At 42.5% G+C, this 22,560-nt stretch overlaps 1 protein-coding gene across 3 annotated transcripts in view; it reads left to right on the forward strand.

The window, feature by feature from the left end:
- The window catches only part of LOC135512442 (inositol polyphosphate-5-phosphatase A-like), a 223,166-nt gene that overhangs the window by 94,974 nt on the left and 105,632 nt on the right, over positions 1-22,560 (forward strand). For all 3 annotated transcript variants that reach the window (XM_064934471.1, XM_064934470.1, XM_064934469.1), the window contains exons 2-4: positions 6,506-6,547; positions 17,581-17,681; positions 18,638-18,725. In XM_064934471.1, the coding sequence (XP_064790543.1) occupies positions 6,506-6,547; positions 17,581-17,681; positions 18,638-18,725 (231 nt within the window). The remainder of the gene's footprint in view (positions 1-6,505; positions 6,548-17,580; positions 17,682-18,637; positions 18,726-22,560) is intronic.

Genomic DNA, 22,560 nt, shown 5'->3' on the forward strand with positions numbered 1-22,560 from the left:
TGTGCCTTAATAACAAACTTGTGTTCCATCTGTAAATATGAATACAAAATGTACATTTCTTGCCTAGTTGGTTTAGCCATAGAAAAAAAGAGCAACCTTCCTGCTAGCCATGATTGGCTGAGATAATGAGTGGGCTGGACATGCCGAGAGATTACTGGATTGGTCTGCCATGTAGCACTCTTCTGTCTAATTGAGCTGGTCAGTATGTGTAGGTCATCCTTTCTAACACAGCTTTTTTTGAAAGATATCACGTAGTAGAAATGCAGAAGTGTTGCTCTCCACATTCTGGAGGTCCGAGTTTTGAAATAAGTGGAATTAGAGTATGATAGCTAAGGGGATGGAGAATATGATTGCAAATATGCAAACGGAGTCAAAAAGAGAACACACAGAAGGCTGTTGTATAAAACACCCGGATTACATTTTCAAACTAAGGGCAACCATGGCATCCGTATCAAAGGGGGAGAAGTGTCCATCCAAGTAAGATAGTCTAGCTAACTAATATTTTCAGATATTACACGTTTCCGATTTTGTCAGAATGTTGTTTTTATTTTGAGTTAATGCGTACTGTTAGGCAGCTAGCTAATGTTACGTGCATGATATGTGTAGTAATATTATTTGTATTTCAGAGCCATTTGCTATTGCTAGTTATAGTCTAATGTTAGCTAGCTAACATTGAACCTGGTTGATTAACTACCTGCAGATTCATGCACGGTAGTAACGTAATGAGTTGGGATTATGGTTCATTGTTTAGCTAGCTAGCTACATGACTTAACAAAACTCCACTATGCAAGTAACCATTTCGATAGAATGTTCATGATGTCACTGTGACAACTGTTGAATTCGATCTCAGAATAACTGACACATTTATGAACGCTCAACACCTGTTGAATATGGCCGGTGTCACTAAACGTTGGCAAAAAGCATAATAACATTTTTGCCTGCATCACAGTTGCAGTCACCAACACCCTGGATAACATATAAAAAGCCTAACCATCTCTGCTAGGGAAAGTAAAATGGTCAGTGAGCTGTTCTCTCATTTGTCTCTGAAAGTAGCTAGCCAGCGTTAGCCGACGGTGCTGCTGTTAGGACAGAACGCTTGGATCAACCCTACTCCTCTACCAGAGCGTCCAGTGAACACTTCAAGAGTGAAACACTCTGAATTTACAAACAGACAAACAGACAGCGCTTTGAGTTTTCGAATGCCCAGAGCACACTTTTGAATTTACAAAAACACCCATAGTATATACCAGCCTTTAGACTTGAAGTCTTTGGTTGTTTAGTACATGGCCTCACGTGCAAATCCTTAAAGAGATGAGTGGGGCTAAAGCATAAGAGGGTGTGAATGATGCTGAATGGGTATAGACATAGAAGAGCTCTCTAGTAGGTGAACCAAAACATTCAAAAGCAGAATTACTTTCCCATTGTTCCTCAACTGTAGTGTTATGAATATACACTTTTCTAGCTCGGAGTCTCTACCTTTATCCAATGTAAAATACACCATTTCAAATTTTGCTACATAAGACCAAATTGAGTTGGTCGGTACATATAGACCTTCAGGATGATTATGAACATGGTTTTATTTGGACATGCTCAGGTTGACTTTTCCATGGAATCGGCCGCATGCCACTAGGCTATTGTCCTGTGTATTACCATGATATGACTGAATGCTAACCGTCCCCTCATTTGTTAGACGTGTGCGTGTGTGTGTGTGTCAAGAAAAATAAAAGAGATGTTTTATTATCACAAACACCATATAGGTGCAGTGAAATGTGTTGTTTTACAGGGTCAGCCATAATAGTATGGCGCCCCTGGAGCAAATTAGGGTTAAGTGTCTTGCTCAAAGGCACATTGACATATTTTTCCGCCTTGTCTGCTGGGGTATTCGAATCAGCGACCTTTTGGTTACTGGTTCAATGCTCTATGCGCTAGGCTACCTGCCTCCCGCACGTCTGTGTGAGAGAAGAATATGAGAGTGTATTTGCAACAGTGAGAAAAAAGGAGGAGAACAGAACGTTTCTCAACAATGTGTCATTTAACCCTATTCTCAACCAGCTGGTAGAGCATGTTTTAAAATGGATTTTGAAAAACATTTTCACTTGACCTTGATTGGTCAACTCCTCCAGCCCTCCTGCATCAATTAGCATAATTTGTACCCGATCTGTTGCTGCAGTTCTGTGTCATGGCACTTTAACTTTGCCCACTCAGAGGGCAGTAAGAAATCTCAATCATCACCAATGGGATAACAAGGCAGGAATTCAGTTGGTGAGAGATTAATATTGCACCATTCCTGTTAGTAGTGACCTTGAAGTGTAGGAATATTACAATAAATAGTTAATGTAAAAATGTGCTTAACCATATGTGACTGACGATTTGGTCTTATGTAGCAAAATTTGAAATGGTGTGTTTTTACATTGGATAAAAGTAGAGACTCGGCTAGAAAATGGTATATCATACACTGCAGTTGAGGAACAATGGGAAAGTAATTCTGCTTTGGAAGTTGATAAACTTGTAACCCCACTTTTGAGAAAATGGCTCTTGAATGTTTTGGTACACCTACTGGAGAGCTCTTCTTTGTCTACACCCATTCAGCATGGTTCACACCTGCTTAAGTGTTATCCCCACCCATCTCTTTAAGGATTCACATGTGAGGCCATGTGCTAAACAGAGTGTGTAATGGTAGTGTACTAAACAACCAAAGATTTCAAGACTAAAGACTGTTTAATACTACGTCTATCTACATGTCTGTCTACGTCAAACTTGTCGTTGTCGTTATGAAAAAGCATAAACACAAAAACAAAATAGCATACCTGGTGTATTTTAACACCAATAAACCCATCAATTTAAAAATGAATTTAGTATGTCAATCTAACAAACCAGGCAACTAAAAGCAACTTTCTAAACAATGTTTCGGTTTGTTTATAGTTAGCTGATTAGCCAGTTCAAATAATGACCATACCATATAGCTGACATCGTCTTAACTTTAGCTCATTTTTATTCATTATTACATTAAAATGAACTCACAAGATCATTACTTACAAGTTAATGGCGAGCTAATTACAGAAAATATCTTACCGTTATGAGTGTGACGAAATTAAAGCAGAGCATTCTACCGGAGAATCTTAGAACTTGGACACTATCGTTGGCCTAACGTTATTTCCTTATTTGACTTTGATGCAGGTCATGTTGTTATTCACATTACCCTCCCTGGTAAACACACACTGTATCAACATTTATTTGTCACGTGCACAGGATACAGAAGGTGTAAACGGTACAGTGAAATGGTTACTTGCATATTGGAGACTTTTGTTTAGACAGCTAGCTAGCTAAAGAATAAACCATATACCTATTTCATAACGTTACTACCCTGCAGGTAGCTAACGCTATCCAACTAGGTTCAGTGTTAGTTAGCTAGCTAACATTAGACCATAACTAGCAATGCAAATGGCTCTGAGATATGATTAATATTACTACACAGTTTATACATGTAACTTTAGCTAGCTAGCTATCAGTATGCTTTGACTTGCAACAAAAAAAAACTTTCTGACAATTAGAAATGTATATTAAAGTATAACATTTCGCTATCTAGACTCTCTTCTTACCTGTTTACATGGATGAACTCATCTCCCTCTCTGTCACAGAGGCCATGGTTGCCCTTAGTTTGAAGATGTAATCCGGAGATGTGTTTTATACAACAGCCTTTCTGTCTGTTCTCTTTTCGTCTCCCTCCACACATTTGCAATCAAATGCCAGAATTGTCTTTATTATCATACTCTGCTTCCACCAGACGTTCCACTGATTTCAAAACTCGGTCTTCCAGAAAGTGCAGAATAGAAGTGGGATGCCCCGGTGCACAACTGCGCAAGAGGACAAGGACATTAGAATGTCTAGTTTGAGAAACAGATGCCTCACAAGTCCTCAACTAGCAGCTTCAGTCGATACTACCCACAAAACACCAGTCTCAATGTCAACAGTGAAGAGACGACTCCAGGTTGCTGGCCTTCTAGGCAGAGTTGCAAAGAAAAATGCATGTCTCAGACTGGCCAATATAAAGAAAAGTTTAAGATGGGCAAAAGAACACTGGACAGAGGATGATTGAAAAAAGTGTTATGGACTGACAAATCTAAGATTGAGGTGTTTGGATCACAAAGAAGAACATTTGTTTGATGCAGAAAAAATGAAAATATGCTGGAGGAGTGCTTGACACCATCTGTCACGCATGGTGGAGGCAATGTGATGGTCTGGGGGTGCTTTGGTGGTGGTAAAGTGGGAGATTTGTACAGGGTAAAAGGGACCTTGAAGAAGGAAGGCTGTCACTCCATTGTGCAACACCATGCCATACCCTGGCTTAATTAGAGCCAATTTCCTCCTACAGCAGGACAATGACCCAAAGCACAGTTCCAAACTATGCAATAACTATTTAGGGAAGAAGCAGTCAGCTGGTATTCAATCTATAATGGAGTGGCAAGCACAGTCACTGGATCTCAACCCTATTGAGCTGTTGTGGGAGCAGCTTGACCGTATGGTACGTAAGAAGTGCCCATCAAGCCAATCCAACTCGTGGGAGGTGCTTCAGGAAGCATAGGGTGAAATCTCTTCAGATTACCTCAACAAAATTGAAACTAGAATGCCAAAGGTCTGCAAGGCTGTAATTGCTGCAAATGGCGAATTCATTGACGAAAGCAAAGTTTAAAGGACACTATTATTATTTCAATTAAAAATCATTATTTATAACCTCAACGTCTTGACTATATTTCCTATTCATTTTGCAACTCATTTCATGTATGTTTTCATGGAAACAAGGACAATTCTAAGTGACCCCAAACCTTTGAATGTTAGTGTATGTCAGTAAAAAGTATGGGTTAAATCTGGTGAAAAATATCATTTGAATTGTTGACAACACACTATATTAGTAACAAATTGGTTAAACCACATTTCATGACCCATGTGATCAATTAATCAATATTCAGATGAAAAGAGACCTATAGAATAATGCCTATAATAGTAAAAAAAACACAAAAACACATCACTGTCATGTATTGTCTGAAAATGTAGAAACATGGTGGAAGAACCCATTTGAAAGTTAACTTTTTACAGCTGCAGGGGCAGTATTGAGTAGCTTGGATGAAACGGTGCCCATTGTAAACAGCCAGCTCCTCAGTCTCAGTTGCTAATATATGCATATTATTATTAGTAGTATTTGATAGAAAACACTCAAGTTTCCAAAACTGTCAATATATCGTCTGTGAGTATAACAGAACTGATATTGCAGGCGAAACCCTGAGGAATATCAAAACAGGAAGTGGCTTCTATTTTGAAAACTCCATGTCCCATAGCCTCCCTTTGCTGGATTTAAAGGGATATGAACCAGATTCCTTTTCCTATCGCTTCCTCAAGGTGTCAACAGTCTTCAGACATAGTTTCAGGCTTTTATTTTGAAAAATGAGCCAGAACGATAACATCGCGTCAAGTGGTCACATGATTTTGCTAACGCAACAGAGTTCGGATGGGTATTGCTTTTCCCTCCTACTGTGGACATTTGCGGTTGATATATTATCGATTATATATTTTAAAACCAACCTGAGGATTGATTATAAAAAACGTTTGACATGTTTCTGTGGACATTATGGAAACTATTTGTAATTTTCGTCTGCATTGTCGTGACCACTCTTTCCTTTGGATTTCTGAACATAACGAGCCAAACAAACGGAGGTATTTTGGATATAAAAATAATCTTTATGGAAAAAAGGAACATTTTGTTGTGTAACTGGGAGTCTCGTGAGTGAAAACATCCAAAGATCATCAAGGGTAAATGATTAATTTGATTGCTTTTCTGATTTTCGTGACCAAGCTACCCGATGCTTAGTGTACTTAATGTTTTGTCGTGTGATCGATAAACTTACACAAACGTTTGGATTGCTTTTGCTGTAAAGCAGAATTTCAAAATCTGACACAACAGGTGGATTAACAAAAGGCCAAGCTGTGTTTTCCTATATTGCATTTCTGATTTCATGAATATAAATATTTGTAATAATATTTATTGAATGTAGTGCTAATGCTATTCAGCGGTTGTTGATGACACTTATCCCGTTAGTGGGATTGCAGCCATAACAAGTTAAGAAGGACATTACACTATACACCATCTGAAAACACATTCATTTCAATGTAATTGAATATTCATGTTTAGACATACCACATTTGCATAATATGTTACAATTTGAAATCAGTTCTCATACTCAATACTTACCTACCTGTAAAAGCCGTTGAAGCAGACCCAAAGTAATTTTTGTAATATTGTTGATCTATTCTATTATGGCATTGCTGGTATGACCCACTTTTGATCAAGAGGGTGAATTTTTTTATACTGGAAGTTCTTATTTGAGTCGCTAGTAATAGGAATTTAAGGTTGAAATCATGTTTCTCAAGAATAGACAAAGTAATTTTTTCTAGAGTATATAAAATACATGTCAAAATGACCTGACTGACAGAGTTTATCTTGTGTTTTCAGCCTGATAACCTACAGAAGACATGGCTGCGGGAATTCTACCAGGTACGTTGAACCTATCGTCTTCATATTGACACAGTGCTGAATACAGACATGTACAACTCTTCTCTAGGCCCATCTGCTCTTTGCATTTCTAGCGCTCTATCGTAGTCATGTGGCTGTGTTTGACTCATTGAGTGATAGTTGCTTTGAGGAGAAAAGAGCACAGGCTGTGTCATATCTTACCTTTGATCTACATAGGAACATCTGAGAAACCACAACTTTTTCCACTCTAGCAGGGGAAGTCAATTCAGATAGATAGACAGGCAGACAGCTGTTGCACCAGCCTGGTCTCAGACTATACGTAACATAGTATAAGTCAATTCGGGGCACGCAAATTAGTATGATATGTTATGGTTGGTATGATTACATAAGACCTATGGTTACTTAAGGCAAAAAAAAAGTAGGGTGGTTAGTCGGGGTGGATGGGAATCCAAAGGTTGCAAGTTGGAATCTCATCACGGGCAACTTTAGCATTTCAGCTAATTAGCAACTTTTCAACAACTTACAACTTTTTAGCTACTTTGCAACTACTTAGCATGTTAGGTAATCCTTTCCCTAACCCGAACACGTTTAGCTACCGTAACCCTAACCCCTTGCCTAGTTTACATTACCCAACTAGCTAATGTTAGCCACCTAGCTAGTTACCATACAAAACTTAACATATACTAAATGGAATGTCTTTAAAATTTTCTCGTATATTTTCTTTACATATTTTCCTCACCAGCACCATTCCAGTAACTGTAGTAGATGCGTAACCAAGTGAGTGCAGCTCCGCTTGATCGGGCTGAATTTGGCTCAGTAGTGTGAAGAGGATACTCCTGTTCTGTATTCCATTAGGAAGATGGACCATTGCCTTATATGCCAATAAGAGTAGCATGAGCTTAGTTGTCAGGTGTGTATTAGAATTATGCATGTTTGTGCCTACTGGTTATGTGCCAAGCCAAGGTTGTGGAAGCACAGAGAGCAGCTACAGGTCAGCTGTTTAATGGTAAGAGGATTAGACCTAGGCTTAATTCAGGTTAACTGCACACACACACACACACACACACACACACACACACACACACAAACTACACTGCATTACACCAAATACCTTGCCATGTAACTTACAGTACTACGCCACAGGTTAATGTCTTGGAACAGTGCACTTCAAGGTGTGCAATTTCTCCCTTAGCACTGTGTTTAAACTTAGACACAGCTGGGCTGTAGTATCACTATGACCGACACAGCGGAGAAGTCATGGTGGCGATGAGTGAGTAGAGATGGTGTACTCTACAGTGGTGTGCAGTGAGGGGTGACTCTGACTAGAAAGGGAGGGCTTCAGTCGGCCCATGTCTCTCCTAGCTTGTGGAACGGAATCACTGCGGTAGCAAGTGGCAGTGAGCGAGTAGAGATGGTATCCATGCGCAGTGGTGTGCAGTGCGCGTATCCAATGAGTGATTCAGTGGGCCCTGCGTCTCTCTTGATCTCCTATCTGGGGGAAGTAAGGGATTAGAGGCTGCATGCTGCCTCTCCTTTCGTCCCTGGTCGCCATCTGGCCATGGTGTGTGTGATAGTTATGTCTCTGGGCTGCTGAGGGCCCTGCTGCTGCCTCGCATCTATGGATACATACGCAGTCACACACAGCCAGAGAGAAACGTTGATAGTGCTACCTGTACTGTTCACTGAGTCATGAGACGCTGATACACACGTTCATAGACAACCGTAGAAACGCGTTGATAATGATATGCATCCATTCGCACAGAGCCATAGAGACGTGGATACAAGCACAGCTGTAGACACATAATAAGCACACAGTCACATTCACAATGAGAGATGTGGATTTACACAGAGCCAGAAAGACCAGGATATATATAGTTACACATGCAAACAAACAGCCCGAGAGATACACTGATACACGTGGAAGGTTAGACGTCACACACAGTATACAGGAGACCTGTGTGTAATGGCTGGTGATGCATTTTTATCAGCCTTTTTGAAGTCCTTTTAGAACAAGCGAGTATAGATGGTCTGCCATCGGATCAGCCTCATTTTAAAATTATTTTTTATTTTTTTAAATACACTGTAGCCTGCTTTAAACAGGTGTTTGTGCTGACAGAAGTATTTTCTCCTTAATGCTTTCTGTAGTCATCTTTCAAGTCATCTGTTCTTTGATTTAAACCTACAGTGCCTTGCAAAAGTATTCGGCCCCTTGAACTTTGCGACCTTTTGCCACATTTCAGGCTTCAAACATAAAGATATAAAACTGTATTTTTTTGTGAAAAGTGTAGTTTTAAAGTTTGCCACAAGCCACCTGGGAGACACACCAAACATGTGGAAGAAGGTGCTCTGGTCAGATGAAACCAAAATTGAACTTTTTGGCAACAATGCAAAACGTTATGTTTGGCGTAAAAGCAACACAGCTAATCACCCTGAACACACCATCCCCACTGTCAAACATGGTGGTGGCAGCATCATGGTTTGGGCGTGCTTTTCTTCAGCAGGGACATGGAAGATGGTTAAAATTGATGGGAAGATGGATGGAGCCAAATACAGGACCATTCTGGAAGAAAACCTGATGGAGTCTGCAAAAGACCTGAGACTGGGACGGAGATTTGTCTTCCAACAAGACATTGATCCAAAACATAAAGCAAAATCTACAATGGAATGGTTCAAAAATAAACATATCCAGGTGTTAGAATGGCCAAGTCAAAGTCCAGACCTGAATCCAATCGAGAATCTGTGGAAAGAACTGAAAACTGCTGTTCACAAATGCTCTCCATCCAACCTCACTGAGCTCGAGCTGTTTTGCAAGGAGGAATGGGAAAAATGTCAGTCTCTTGATGTGCAAAACTGATAGAGACATACCCCAAGCAACTTACAGCTGTAATCGCAGCAAAAGGTGGCGCTACAAAGTATTAACTTAAGGGGGCTGAATAATTTTGCACGCCCAATTTTTCAGTTTTTCATTTGTTAAAAAAGTTTGAAATATCCAATAAATGTCGTTCCACTTCATGATTGTGTCCCACTTGTTGTTGATTCTTCACAAAAAAATACAGTTTTATAGCTTTATGTTTGAAGCCTGAAATGTGGCAAAAGGTCGCAAAGTTCAAGGGGGCCGAATACTTTCACAAGGCACTGTAGTAGGTCAAAAAAAGAGGTTACTGTATGGCTTATTTAAGACTCGGGTAAATTTGGTCAATAACAAAAGTTTATCTCAATACTTTGTTATATACCCTTTGTTGGCAATGACAGAGGTCAAACGTTTTCTGTAAGTCTTCACAAGGTTTTCACACACTGTTGCTGATATTTTGGCCCATTCCTCCATCTCCTCTAGAGCAGTGATGTTTTGGGGCTGTTGCTGGGCAACACGGACTTTCAACTCCCTCCAAAGATTTTCTATGGGGTTGAGATCTGGAGACAGGCTAGGCCACTCCAGAACCTTGAAATGCTTCGTACGAAGCCACTCCTTAGTTGCCCGGGTGGTGTGTTTGGGATCATTGTCATGCTGAAAGACCCAGCCACGTTTCATCTTCAATGCCCTTGCTGATGGAAGGAGGTTTTCACTCAAAATCTCATGATACATGGCCCCATTCATTCTTTCCTTTACACGGATCAGTCGTCCTGGTCCCTTTGTAGAAAAACAGCCCCAAAGCATGATGTTTCCATCCCCATGCTTCACAGTAGGTATGGTGTTCTTTGGATGCAACTCAGCAGTCTTAGTCCTCCAAACACGACAAGTTGAGTTTTTCCCAAAAAGTTCTATTTTGGTTTCATCAAGCCATATGACATTCTCCCAATCTTCTTCTGGATCATCCAAATGCTCTCTAGCAAACTTCAGACGGGCCTGGACATGTACTGCCTTAAGCAGGGGGATACGTCTGGCACTGCAGGATTTGAGTCCCTGGCGGCGTAGTGTGTTACTGATGGTAGGCTTTGTTACTTTGGTCCCAGCTCTCTGCAGGTCATTTACTAGGTCCCCCGTGTGGTTCTGGGATTTTTTCTCACGGTTCTTGTGATCATTTTGACCCCATGAGTTGAGATCTTGTGTGGAGCCCCAGATCGAGGGAGAATATCAGTGGTCTTGTATGTCTTCTATTTCCTAATAATTGCTCCCACAGTTGATTTCTTCGTACCAAGCTGCTAGCTGAAATCTTGCTTGTTTGTAGGTGACCAAATACTTATTTTCCACCATAATTAGCAAATTCATTAATAAAAAATCCTACAATGTGATTTTCTGGATGTTTCCCCTCATTTTGTCAGTCATAGTTGAAGTGTACCTCTGATGAAAATTACAGGTCTCTCTCATCTTTTTAAGTGGGAGAACTTGCACAATTGGTGGCTGACTAAATACTTTTTCACCCCACTGTACGCGCACACACACACACACACACACACACACACACACACACACACACACACACACACACACACACACACACACACACACACACACTGAGTGTGGTGACAGAAGTGACTGTTCTTAGAAAACGCTGTGGATGTGTCAAAATCAAGCCTGCCCCCCCGTCTTTCACACGTCACACACATAAACCAATGCTAACACCACCTGAACACTGTTTGACAGTCAACACATTTTCGTTTTTCAGATGCACAAAAACGCAGCCAAAATCAAATGTGAACATTTGCACATTGTTCTGAATTTGCATATTATTTTCTTAACTATTTTTTGCGGCGCTTTGGTTTTGAAGTGACGCAAATGCAGATGAGCTCAAGATGATCACAAACACAGAATTTCCTATTGGTCTCTCCCCTTCATACATTAGATATAGTAGGCGAGAAGTCATGGAGTCAGCTGGGTTCTTCATTTGTGCCTTAGTTTGTCAGTTGTTCACCATGCTCTCGCTGTGTGCGATTATGACAGTGAATTAACCCTGAGGCATGCGTGGACAGGTTGATTGCCTCAGGATTTAAGTGTGTTTTTCTGTGTGTGTTTTTGTGTGGGTGTGTGTGTGGGGGGTGGTGTCTGTGTGTGAGAGAGTGAGAGAAAGGAGGAATGAATGAGATAGAAAGAGGTGTGCCCCTGCTGTGTGAGCTAGGCAGGCCTGCAGGCTCATGCCAGCTATGTGGTGTGCTGCTGGGTGACGTCATGGAAAGCAGCACCATACTGTGTACTCCTAGGGCAACTGGGACAGAACAGCACCAGTGTATGCTAGAGCTCATAGTGTAGCGTTTCAATGCTCACGACTATGTTATCCTGCCCCTACTCACACGGCTCTCTAAGTTACTTATATATCAGCTTAGCACATATATTGTAATCTCTCTCATTCACAACACACTATCAACAGATGATAGAAGACCGGTGTCTGTTGTAAGGAAGTTTGTGTGGTAAGGAATAGATGATGCAAGCAATTTTTGAATTGCAGCATCAATATTATCAACAAGTGATCTTTGCCCCGTTGGTATACATTCTTTAAAACAGTTGACTTTGTGGTTGGAAGTGGTACAGTTTAGACAGTGGGTCAAAAAGAGTTCATATTGAGAAATAGTCCAATGTCTCACTATACTTGATAGTGTTGGAATGCAACTCGCACTGCAGCAAACCACATCTGGAATGACTATTTTGTTAAGATTGCTTATGTTTTTATGGAGGGTAGTTTGAAGGTCCTTGTGAAATCGGGCCATCAGATACATAGAGGTGGCAACGGCAACATCCTGAACAAAGCTGTTTAACTGCTTTTTCGGTTGTTACAATCGAAAGGACATCCTGCAAGTTTGCCCTGCTGTGTGTGTGTGTGTGTGTGTGTCCCACTCAAGGAACTAACTTACTGTTGATACAAGCCCTTGCTTCAGGGTTTTCCTCGAAAGGCAGCTTCAGGAAATAAAATGTGGTCTTTGGACAATGCTTGATTAGTATCAGAGACATACATTCTGTTCAAACACTCCCAAAGCAGGCATGCGGTCCCACTCCCTGCCTGCAGATGAGACCAGAGTATACAAATGACAAGTGTATACCATCATGCAAGGCTAGGCATTAATAATTTTAATAATATTAAGGATTTAATAATGTGTGTTACTGTTTGTTCAGTAAGCGTGGATCTGATGGGCATCCAGGCAGCTTTCACTAGTCCACTGGGCTGGCACACAGCAGAGTGGCACCGACTGACTGGAGTAATCTTCAGGCAAAGCAGGGCATTTGCCTGCTCCACATGTGCAATGGAGTGAAATGGTATCCCGGCACTAGAGTGCAGTATAAACAATGCTTTGAATTGCGTTATGCTGAGTTGATTGATCCCTCAATCTATTTGCATTGGAAACCTTACCCGGCTGTCATGGGCCACTGGCCTCACAGGATACTCCCGGGCTCATCCAAACACGTGACTTGTTAGATCTATTAAATAGGAGTTATTTCTAGCGTAATTAGTACATGGCTAATTTATTATAAGTTATAACAATATAATTAATACTTCAACATAATGTGTTTCTTCTGATTTACTGTGTGTGTGTGTGTGTGTGTGTGTGTGTGTGTGTGTGTGTGTGTGTGTGTGTGTGTGTGTGTGTGCACTTTCTCACATGTGAGGGGAGAGTGACTCAAAATGTATTAAAAGACAGGCTCACACACAGACAGACAGTCTGTGAGTGTTATTTGTAGATAGAATCAGTGTTGTAAAGACTGTTGATTGAATGTACAGCAACAGGTGGACAGAGTTCAGTGTCTAGGAAAGATCACATCACATCACGTGCCCGTTCAGAAGCCCATTTTATCCCCCCTCCGCACACTGTGTCACACTCTCCAGCCACGTTATTTTCCACCTCCTAATCAGTACCATGAAGTAGTACTCAGCCTCCCTAGATCCAGAGAAAAGTGGGCTTTTTTGTTGCCACATGCATCGTGAGTCTTTAAAAAACATCTGGCATGGAATTCACTTGTAAAAACATTCAATGGTGTGTGCGTCTTGTGCCATAATTGATAGGATACACACTACATGACAAAAGTATGTGGACACCTGCTAGTCGTACATCCCCTTTGCTACTATAACAGTGAAGACACTTGCCAGTCGGTCAGCGCATGCTTGGAGTGCATGTCCTGGTGATCCGTCTGTGACTGCGACTTTGGGAATGTTGACCTGTTTAAAGGACTTGCGTTGGCTGCGGAAAGCGTGATTACGCCGTTTCCCCGGAACAGCTGGTGCTTTAATGCATGTTTCAGTGTTTTTTGCCTCGAAGCGAGCACGGAAGTAGTTTAGCTCATCTGGTAGGCTTGTGTCACTGGGCAGCTCTCGGCTGTGGTTCCCTTTGTAGTCTGTAATGGTTTGCAAGCCCTGCCACATCCGATGAGTGTCAGAGCCGGTGTAGTACGATTTCATCTTAGTCCTGTATTGACGCTTTGCCTGTTTGATGGTTCATCGGAGGGCATAGCGGGATATCTTATAAGCTTCCGTGTTAGTCCCTCTACTTGAAAGCGCAGCTCTAGCCTTTAACTCAGTGCAGATGATGCCTGTAATCCATGGCTTCTGGTTGGGGTATGTACGTGCAGTCACTGTGGGGGTGACGTCATCGATGCACTTATTGATGAAGCCAATGACTGATCTGGTGTACTCCTCAATGCCATCGGAGGAATCCCGGAACATATTCCAGTCTGTGCTAGCAAAACAGTCCTGTAGCTCAGCATCTGCCGCAACTGACCACATTTTTATTGATCTCGTCACTGGTGTGTTCTGCTTTAATTTTTGCTTGTAAGCATCAGGAGGATAGAATTGTGGTCAGATTTACCAAATGGAGGGCGAGACAGAGAACTTTGTACGCATCTGTGTGTGGAGTGAAGATGGTCTAGAGATTTTTTCCCCTCTGGTTGCACATTTAACATGCTGGTAGAAATGTGGTAAAATGGATTTAAGTTTCCCTGCATTAAAGTCCCCGGCCACTAGGGGCGCCGCCTCTGCCTGAGCGTTTACCTGTTTGCTTAGGGCGGAATACAGCTCATTGAATGCGGTCTTAGTGCCAGCATCGTTCTGTGGTGGTATGTTGACAGCTACGAAAAATACAGATGAAAACCCCCTAGGTAGATAGTGTGGTCTACAGCTTATCATGAGATAAGTGTGTAATTGCACTTCTGATGTCCAGCAGCATTATGTACAAAATAAGTTACAAACAACGCAAAGAAGCGAACAAAGAAACCACAATTGGATAGGGACACGTAAAACATCAGCCTTCATCTCCGGCTCCATCTTATGCAGAACCCAGGCTCCTGTGGTGACACACATTGGACAATTTGGTCTGATAGCAGCCAAGTTCAGGCTAGCTGTGAACGTGGTGTGCTTGAAACATTGAGCCAGTGGTCACTTAAGTTCTGTGGATCTTATACCCTTTTTACACTGCTAAGCCAAAACTGTGCCAAGCCACCGAGCCAAGCTGTACTGGGCTTGCAAAGAAAATATCAGACCCAATAAACGGCGCTTCGTTCAACCTCGTAGTGTGAATCGGCGTGAGCTTAGATGTAGGCTACTATACATGGATTTGGACTGGTGGAGGTCAATGATGTGTGTTGTGTTCCAGTTAGGTATTGGCCGAAATGTAAAATGTTTCCAAACTGAGAACCAGAATTATGGGCTAAAGCCTAATGATTATTTTATATTGTGCTCAATGGTGATGGCATATATGACATTGTTTGGCCGTCAAAGAAATCCAGTGCCTTCCGTGGTTTGCATTTTTAGATGATGGTGATATGTTATTGCCATAATTAAGGGAACCTCCGAGGAATCAGAGAGAGGACGACTGGACGCACCCCTTTAACAAACAAGATGGATAGATTATCCCCGTTTTGGTACCCGTGTCCATCACCACTGTGTGGTCTAAAGGCATTACCATATAGCAACTGTCTCGCTACCAAGGGAGTTCCTTGCATCTGATCGATCTTTACTGCTCTTAAAGGGATGGTTCACCCAAATTACATATTGGTTTCCTCATCCTGTAAGCAGTCTATGGACATGATTTGGTTTAGTTTCCCTGGCATTCTTTCAACATGCTAACATTTTAGCATTTGGCACAAATCCCGTTCAAATCATGGGACCAATATTTGAATTTTTCACATGTTTAATAGTCTATAATTGACTTAGTTGAGCTTCAAAATACATTTTAAGTACTTTTAGATGACTTGGACATGATGTGCGAAAAAGTTTGAATATCGGTCCCCATGACTCGAATAGGATTTGTGCCACAAAAGCCAAAACATTAGCATGGGGAAACCGTACAAGGGGAACTTAACCTAAAGCATTAATTGCTGTCATACCTTTTTCCATAGACTGCTTACAGAGTAAACCAATGTATAATTTTGTAATTTGGGGGAACTATCCCTTTAAGGCTGACAAGACTGTCCACAAAGTGTGTTTTATTGCCCTCATATTGAAAATCAATCTGTCAACTATAACTCTTTAGTCTGAAATCAAAATGAACCGATAGAGTAAAAAGTGCTGCTGAGGGTTGTTTGGTTGGTCTTCAGAAAGATGGAGGAAACTTGAATAGTTGTTCTTGTTTGACCTTTTCTATCAATAGCATTTCTGATTAAAGTAGTAGGATTAAATTAGTCTTCAGGATTATGAGTCTGCATGGGAATCGAGAGCTGGAGTTACACTGCCTGGAAAAACAAACAGAAAACCCACACTTGGACAGATGCAAAACACAAAATACACACAGTCTTGCATTCTCCCTCTCACATGCCCACAGGCTCACACACAATGTAACTTCTAGCTAAAGCTCCTTGAGAGTCTGACCTTTTCAGTGGGAGCTGATAGGTCCACTAATCTTTCTAAGTTTGAGAACCCTGGTTCTTAGGGGCCCAGTCTCTGGGTCATCCAGCTAAGTGACAAGCCATAGGTGGATGGAAAATCCATAGTGTTATTGCCATACATTACTTTTATTAGATTTTGCATTTAGTGAGAATAATGCAGGCGGGGGAGTGAAGTAGGGCCAGAGTAGGCCTCCAGGCCTGGAGCTGTCCCAGGCTTAACGCTGTCCCAGGCCACATATCCTGGGTGATGGTGATCTATGGCCTGCCCACCATCCATAGCTCGACCCTGTGAGTGCCTCTGAGCACTGTAATTCACTCAGCAATGGATTTTCCGTTACGGGTCAGCACCCCTGAACACTCTGGGCTTGGTGGCAGTGCACTCACAAACACCTCTTAGTGTTAGGGGAGGGGGGGTGGCATGGGAGAGGTCATGTGACTGGAGTGGAAATGACTGTGTAACATCTCTCCCTCTGCTCTGAGTGCTCTCCTTCTCTGACCAGGTATTTGTTAGCCTGATCCCAGATCTGTTTGTGCTGTTTACCAATGACTATATAGATATTGCCGAGACGACCCCAACAGATCCAGGACAAGGTGTTTGTGTAGCGCAGTGTAGATCGCCAACATCTCTTCATTCATGTACCTTGTATTTTATGACAGGGCTATGTTCTGGAACATGTATTTTCTGTAGTGTTTCCCGTATTCTGACATAACATTTCCCAATGGCGAGAGACTCGTTATTGATCTCGTGAGACGTCTAAAACTCCCGACGTTGTCTGTCACACCCGGCACACAGACACATCTGTCTGATACTATACTGTACAGTAGCTGGGATGATTTTTCCCTGTTGGCTGTAATGTATCTTGGCCTCTGCTAGTTGTTTGTCCCCCAGTCTTGGGTGTTACCCAGCTTCTGTCAAACTCCAAAACCACCAGACCTTATTATAGGGTTCCAATGTGCTGTAAATGGGTGCTTTTGGGGTTTTTGGTTAGGCTTGTTGCCTGGTTGTGACTTTAAAATCCCTTTTCAGCTATTTGTGGAGATCTGACTCTGTAGAATGTTTAGAGAACAGTGTTCTCTTGAGGAAGGCAGTATCATTTCTGTTCGCAAACTTAAGTTCAGAATGATAGATCATTTGGGTGGGAAGTTCCTTGTGTTGTAAATGATTACCGAATACAACAGGTGTAGACCTTACAGTGAAATGCTTACTTACAGGCTTTAACCAATAGTGCATGAAATGGTCTTTTCCATACGGAAACCATCACGTAGTGGTCTAGACAGTTGTTAACTCCATGCCTTGTTCCCTTCTTTGCAGACTGTTCAATCACACAGGCCCCACTTCATCGCAGTGCACTGTCAAGAGGTGGGCGGGAAGAACTACGAAGCGTCCATGTCACATGTGGATTGTTTTGTCAAGTAAGTGGCCTCGCAACCTCAACACTCGATGGTCCCACTTCAAATTGCCCTTCACTGAAGAGGTGCAGCCAACTCTCTAGTGTTCATACCCCATAATCATCACTAAAGTTGGCTATTTTTCTGTCAAGGAAACACCCAATACGTTGGTCCACAGGAAAACTATGTCCAAAAACTCTGAAAATGAGTGAACAACTCCACCTTCTGGTGACATACCTTATTTGGTTTCATTTTTGGTGGTTCTTTAAAAAAAAAAAGAAATTAAGGTCAGAAGGTTATGAATTTAATATAATTAAACGGATGTACTAGAATACCATAAGCTTATTTGCATGGCCTGTTTTATGTAGTCTATCTTGTTTATTCATAGGATGGAATAACAGCTTTATGTCAATGGGGATTTGGAAAGATTCTCTTGATGAATCTTTTTTCAACCAATTTAGGGTGTCCAGGTGTGCACTGCATCTCAATGCTAGAGGTGTCACTACAGACCCTGGTTCGATTCCAGGCTGTATCACAACTTGCTGTGATTGGGAGTCCCATATGGTGGTGCACAGATGGCCCGGCGTCGTTAGAGTTTGGCCAGGTAGCCGGTCATGGTAAATAAGAATTTGTTCCTAACTGGCTTGCCTGGTTCGATAAAAACATCTTTAAAATAAGCAGAAAACTGTCTGAGGCCTCAACAGATTTAGCAGAATATCCCAATACTCTCAAAATATCCTCTTCCTCATCTCCTCTCCCTTAAAGGGATAGTGTGAGATTTTGTCAATTAAACCCTGCCCAGAGTCAGAGGAAGTCATGGACACCATTTGTATTTCTCTGCGTGCTGTTTGAAGGAAATTGAAGGTAGTTTCGTGAGCCATTGCTAACTAGCGTTAGCGCAATGACTGGAAGTCTACCGGAAACAACAAACACAAAATAACTACATTTTCATATTGTGACGTGTGTCCTCTGTCTTCTAGAGAGCTGCTGTCCAGTGATGCCATGAAGGAGTACAACAGAGTCCGTGTCTACCTCGATGAGAACTACAAATCCCAGGAGCATTTCACAGTAAGTGCGGCTGGTCCATTTGCCCTTGCTAAGTGGTCCTCTTCCTTTCAGTCTCAGGAGAGCTTTGTTTACTGCACACAGTCTTGACTCGCAACAGACGGGCTGTATTCACCTGGGTGTTGCACAGCGGAACGCTCTACACACATCGGTGACATTTAGTTAAGATGGCAGAGGAAAGATGGAAGCTGAAGCTGGGGAAGCTCAGATGGTAGTAAGACATGAATTAAGAAATTCAATCAAGTAATTATTTGAGGGACTTCAACCCTCAGACTCATTTTCCTCAGCTTTGTGGACCCCAGTATTTTATTAGAATGCGCAATAATGGTAGACCGCCACAAGGCGGTGCTAGATGGTATGGAATGTCTTGTGGATCTGCAAAAAAGCTGCAACTTTTCAAGTGTTATCACATTGTATTTGTCACATGCTTCGTAAACAACAGGTGTAGGCTTACTTACGGGCCCTTCCCAACAGTGCAGAGAGAAGAATATTCTGAAAAATTGTAACACAAGGAATAAATACACAGTGAGTAACAATAACTTGGCTACATACACAGGGTACCAGTACCTAGTCAATGTACACAGGGTACCAGTACCGAGTCAATGTACACAGGGTACCAGTACCGAGTCAATGTACACAGGGGTACAAGGTAACTGAGGTAGATATGTACATATAGGTCGGGATAAAGTGACTAGGCAACACGGTGGATAGTAAACAGTAGCAGCAGCGTATGTGATGAGTCAGAGTTAGTGCAAAAGGGGTCAAAATGCAGATCGTCCGTGCAGCTATTTGGTTCACTATTTAGCAGTCTTCTAGCTTGGGGGTAGAATCTGTTCAGGGTCTTATTGGTTCCAGACTTGATGCATCGGTAGCAGAGAGAACAGTCTATGACTTGGGTGGCTGGAGTCTGACAATCTTTAGGGCCCTCCTCTGACACTGGCTGCCATAGAGGTCCTGGATGGCAGGGAACCTCGGGCCCCAGTGATGTAATTATCACAAAGATGTGCAACGCTTGGGCCAAATTGTTGCTCGGTTAATTGTGTGGTCTGTTCCCTCTATAGATTATGTGCAACTACACGTCAGTTGCATTGCATGGCCTCTAGGTGGAGCCAGATACTCAGTGTTGACGATACCAGTTGAAAGTTTCATCCGGACACAGTGGCCCTTTCCCCAACGTTGGGGACACACATTTAATGCTGCTAACGTTTCACTCCCAACAGTACATTTGGATGAAGTGAAGTGATGGTTCATTCTCTGGCTCTGGAGCCCATAAAGAGAAGGGAATAGATGTGGTTTAAGGAACCCGCTAACAATCAGTGTGGCCTTGACTTCTGAGCCGTGTCTGTCATGATTTTCCTTTCTATCCTAGAAGGTATTATTACCACGGTACACTGCTCTCCCTCCCTAACAGCAAACAGTGGTAAATCACACCACCACCACCAGTCAAAAATGCTCTTTTCATAAACTTATTATGAACGTATTGGAACCATTTGCCCTATTGCTAAAATAATTAACTGCCATTTCGGTTAGGTGATGATGATTATATCCACTTGTTTTTGATTTTATTTCTCCCAAGTTTATTTAAGGCTCCGACACGACACGCCAATAGCGTTTGCCGGACCGAGAGTACTTAGCACTTCTGAACGGAGTGTCGGCTGTAATTTGCGAACCAGGTGCGAACCGATTTTGAAGGTTGAATCGCATGAAGATGTTGGCAGTCAGAAATCCACCAGCGGGTGGTCCTTAAAACACAGCGTGATGAATGTATGTATGTATGTATGTATGTGTGTGTTTGTGTATGTATGTATGTATGTATGTATGTATGTATGTATGTATGTATGTATGTATGTATGTGTGTGTGTGTGTGTGTGTGTGTGTGTGTGTGTGTGTGTGTGTGTGTGTGTGTGTGTGTGTGTGTGTGTGTGTGTGTGTGTGTGTGTGTGTGTGTGTGTGTATGCATGCATGCATGTATACAAACCACAAAATAAATATGTTTATAGATATTCAAATCGGGGCGACAGTAAGGATACAGACTCTCTCCAGTGCACTTCACACAGGGCTTGCCATTTAGTCCGGATGACATCACTCCTATTTGTTTACTCAAACTTCGATTTCTGCTCGTGGGTAATTGTTAGTTGTCCGCTCTGCCTGTCAATTTCCAGATAATGTAAGTGGCAACCCCGGTGTGGCTCCCTGAGCCGACCAGTACTGGCAGCTGGTGTGTTTTCCTTCGGGGATATCTATGTGAGTGCGGCAGCGAGCGGGTGTGCTATAATGTAGTGAAAGTGTATGGTAATGACCTGAGGGAGTGTTTACTTGACCTGTCTGTCTCTGACGGGTACACTGGCTGGTTGGTGGTGCCATATGCTTCCCTCTCGCCACCGCTAGCCTCACCATACCTAATGAAGCACACGGCTGAGTGTGTGCGAGCTGTGTCAGCGAGGCGCATCTCTGTTTGGGTCATTTGAGCACACCTCTTAATTTACCAAGAAAGCACTGGCTGATTCTTCTGATTTGTGATGAGACGAATATGTCAACATTCTGATATGGTCAAAGAGGCGGCTGGTTTTTGAGGGTAGGTTTTTGGTTAGTATGACAGGCTGTACTGTAGGACCTAGTAGGACACTGTATAATATACAATTTTTGATCCCCCCCCCCCTGTGTGATAACCTGGACTAAGATTTATGTCCAACTTAGCACACGGTGGTCCTAACTCCATACCAGAGTAAGTCCGTCAATCAGGCATTGAGGCCGTGTTGGATGCAGACCGACAGTGAGGGATGCAGGCCAGCCTTAACCTCCACATCTTTCCTGTGTGTGTGCTGTGCAGTGATGGGGGGGGGCTCTTGAGTGACACATCCTCCTCAGGCCGAGGCCTGGTGTTTTACGGGGCTGTTAAGGTATACAGCAGGTAAAATGTCAATTAGGAAAGCCCGCCCTGATAACTCAACTCCCAATCCACTTGTTCCAGGCCATTAATATTTATCACGGGCCCGGCCCTTTGGGCTGCTGGGGTGTCATGTGGAATGATGTTCACTAATGCCTTGCCTTTATTACCTAGGCTAGCGTTCCTCACAGACTGACTGGGGTGTGTGTGTGTGTGTGTGTGTGTAGGCAAACACACACCACCCTCACAGTTTTTGTCACAGCACTCACTCTGTTTTTCTATGCGTCATTGCAGAATTTTGAAAAAAGTATAACAGTATTTACTACAAACACACACACACACCTTCTACGTCGAGTCAATGGCTACAAGTGACCTACAAATGAACACACACACACACCAACACACACAGCCCTCCATTGTTCCAGAGCATTTTAATGGGAAATTAAAGGCGTCTTTCCCTGGTCTGGTCCACAAGACGGGAGTGAGAGGCCAGAGGATAAATCAGGCTCTTTGCTCTGACAGGAATCGCACTCCGTTCCTGCGTCCGCGTCTGTTCTCAACCCAGCTGTCACATTGGCTTAATCTGTTTAGCTGCTATTTGTGCTGGGTGCCATCTTTTTGACACCTCCTCTGGATGTTTTTGATTGGATTTCCCCTGTGGTGTCCTTTGGTGTGGAGACTAGAGTGTTGTCACCCTGAGAGACACTTGGAGCACTCCCATCAGCTTCCCGTTCCGTCTATCCAGTTAGCTCTGTCTGTGCTGTGTGTGTGCGCACACGTACATGCAGCTACTTTCTGTATACACACTGAGACCCACATACACACTCAACGGAAGGTACGCATTCCTAAGCTTTCAAGTTAGGAAGTTCAATCTAAGGTTTTTGTTTTCTTCCTATCAAGGTTTTGCCTACTTTGAGACTTTAGTCAGTTCACATGATTATTTCTCAGCTC

The sequence above is a fragment of the Oncorhynchus masou genome, chromosome 24 (genome assembly GCF_036934945.1).
Source record: "Oncorhynchus masou masou isolate Uvic2021 chromosome 24, UVic_Omas_1.1, whole genome shotgun sequence".
In the NCBI taxonomy this organism is placed as follows: domain Eukaryota; kingdom Metazoa; phylum Chordata; class Actinopteri; order Salmoniformes; family Salmonidae; genus Oncorhynchus; species Oncorhynchus masou.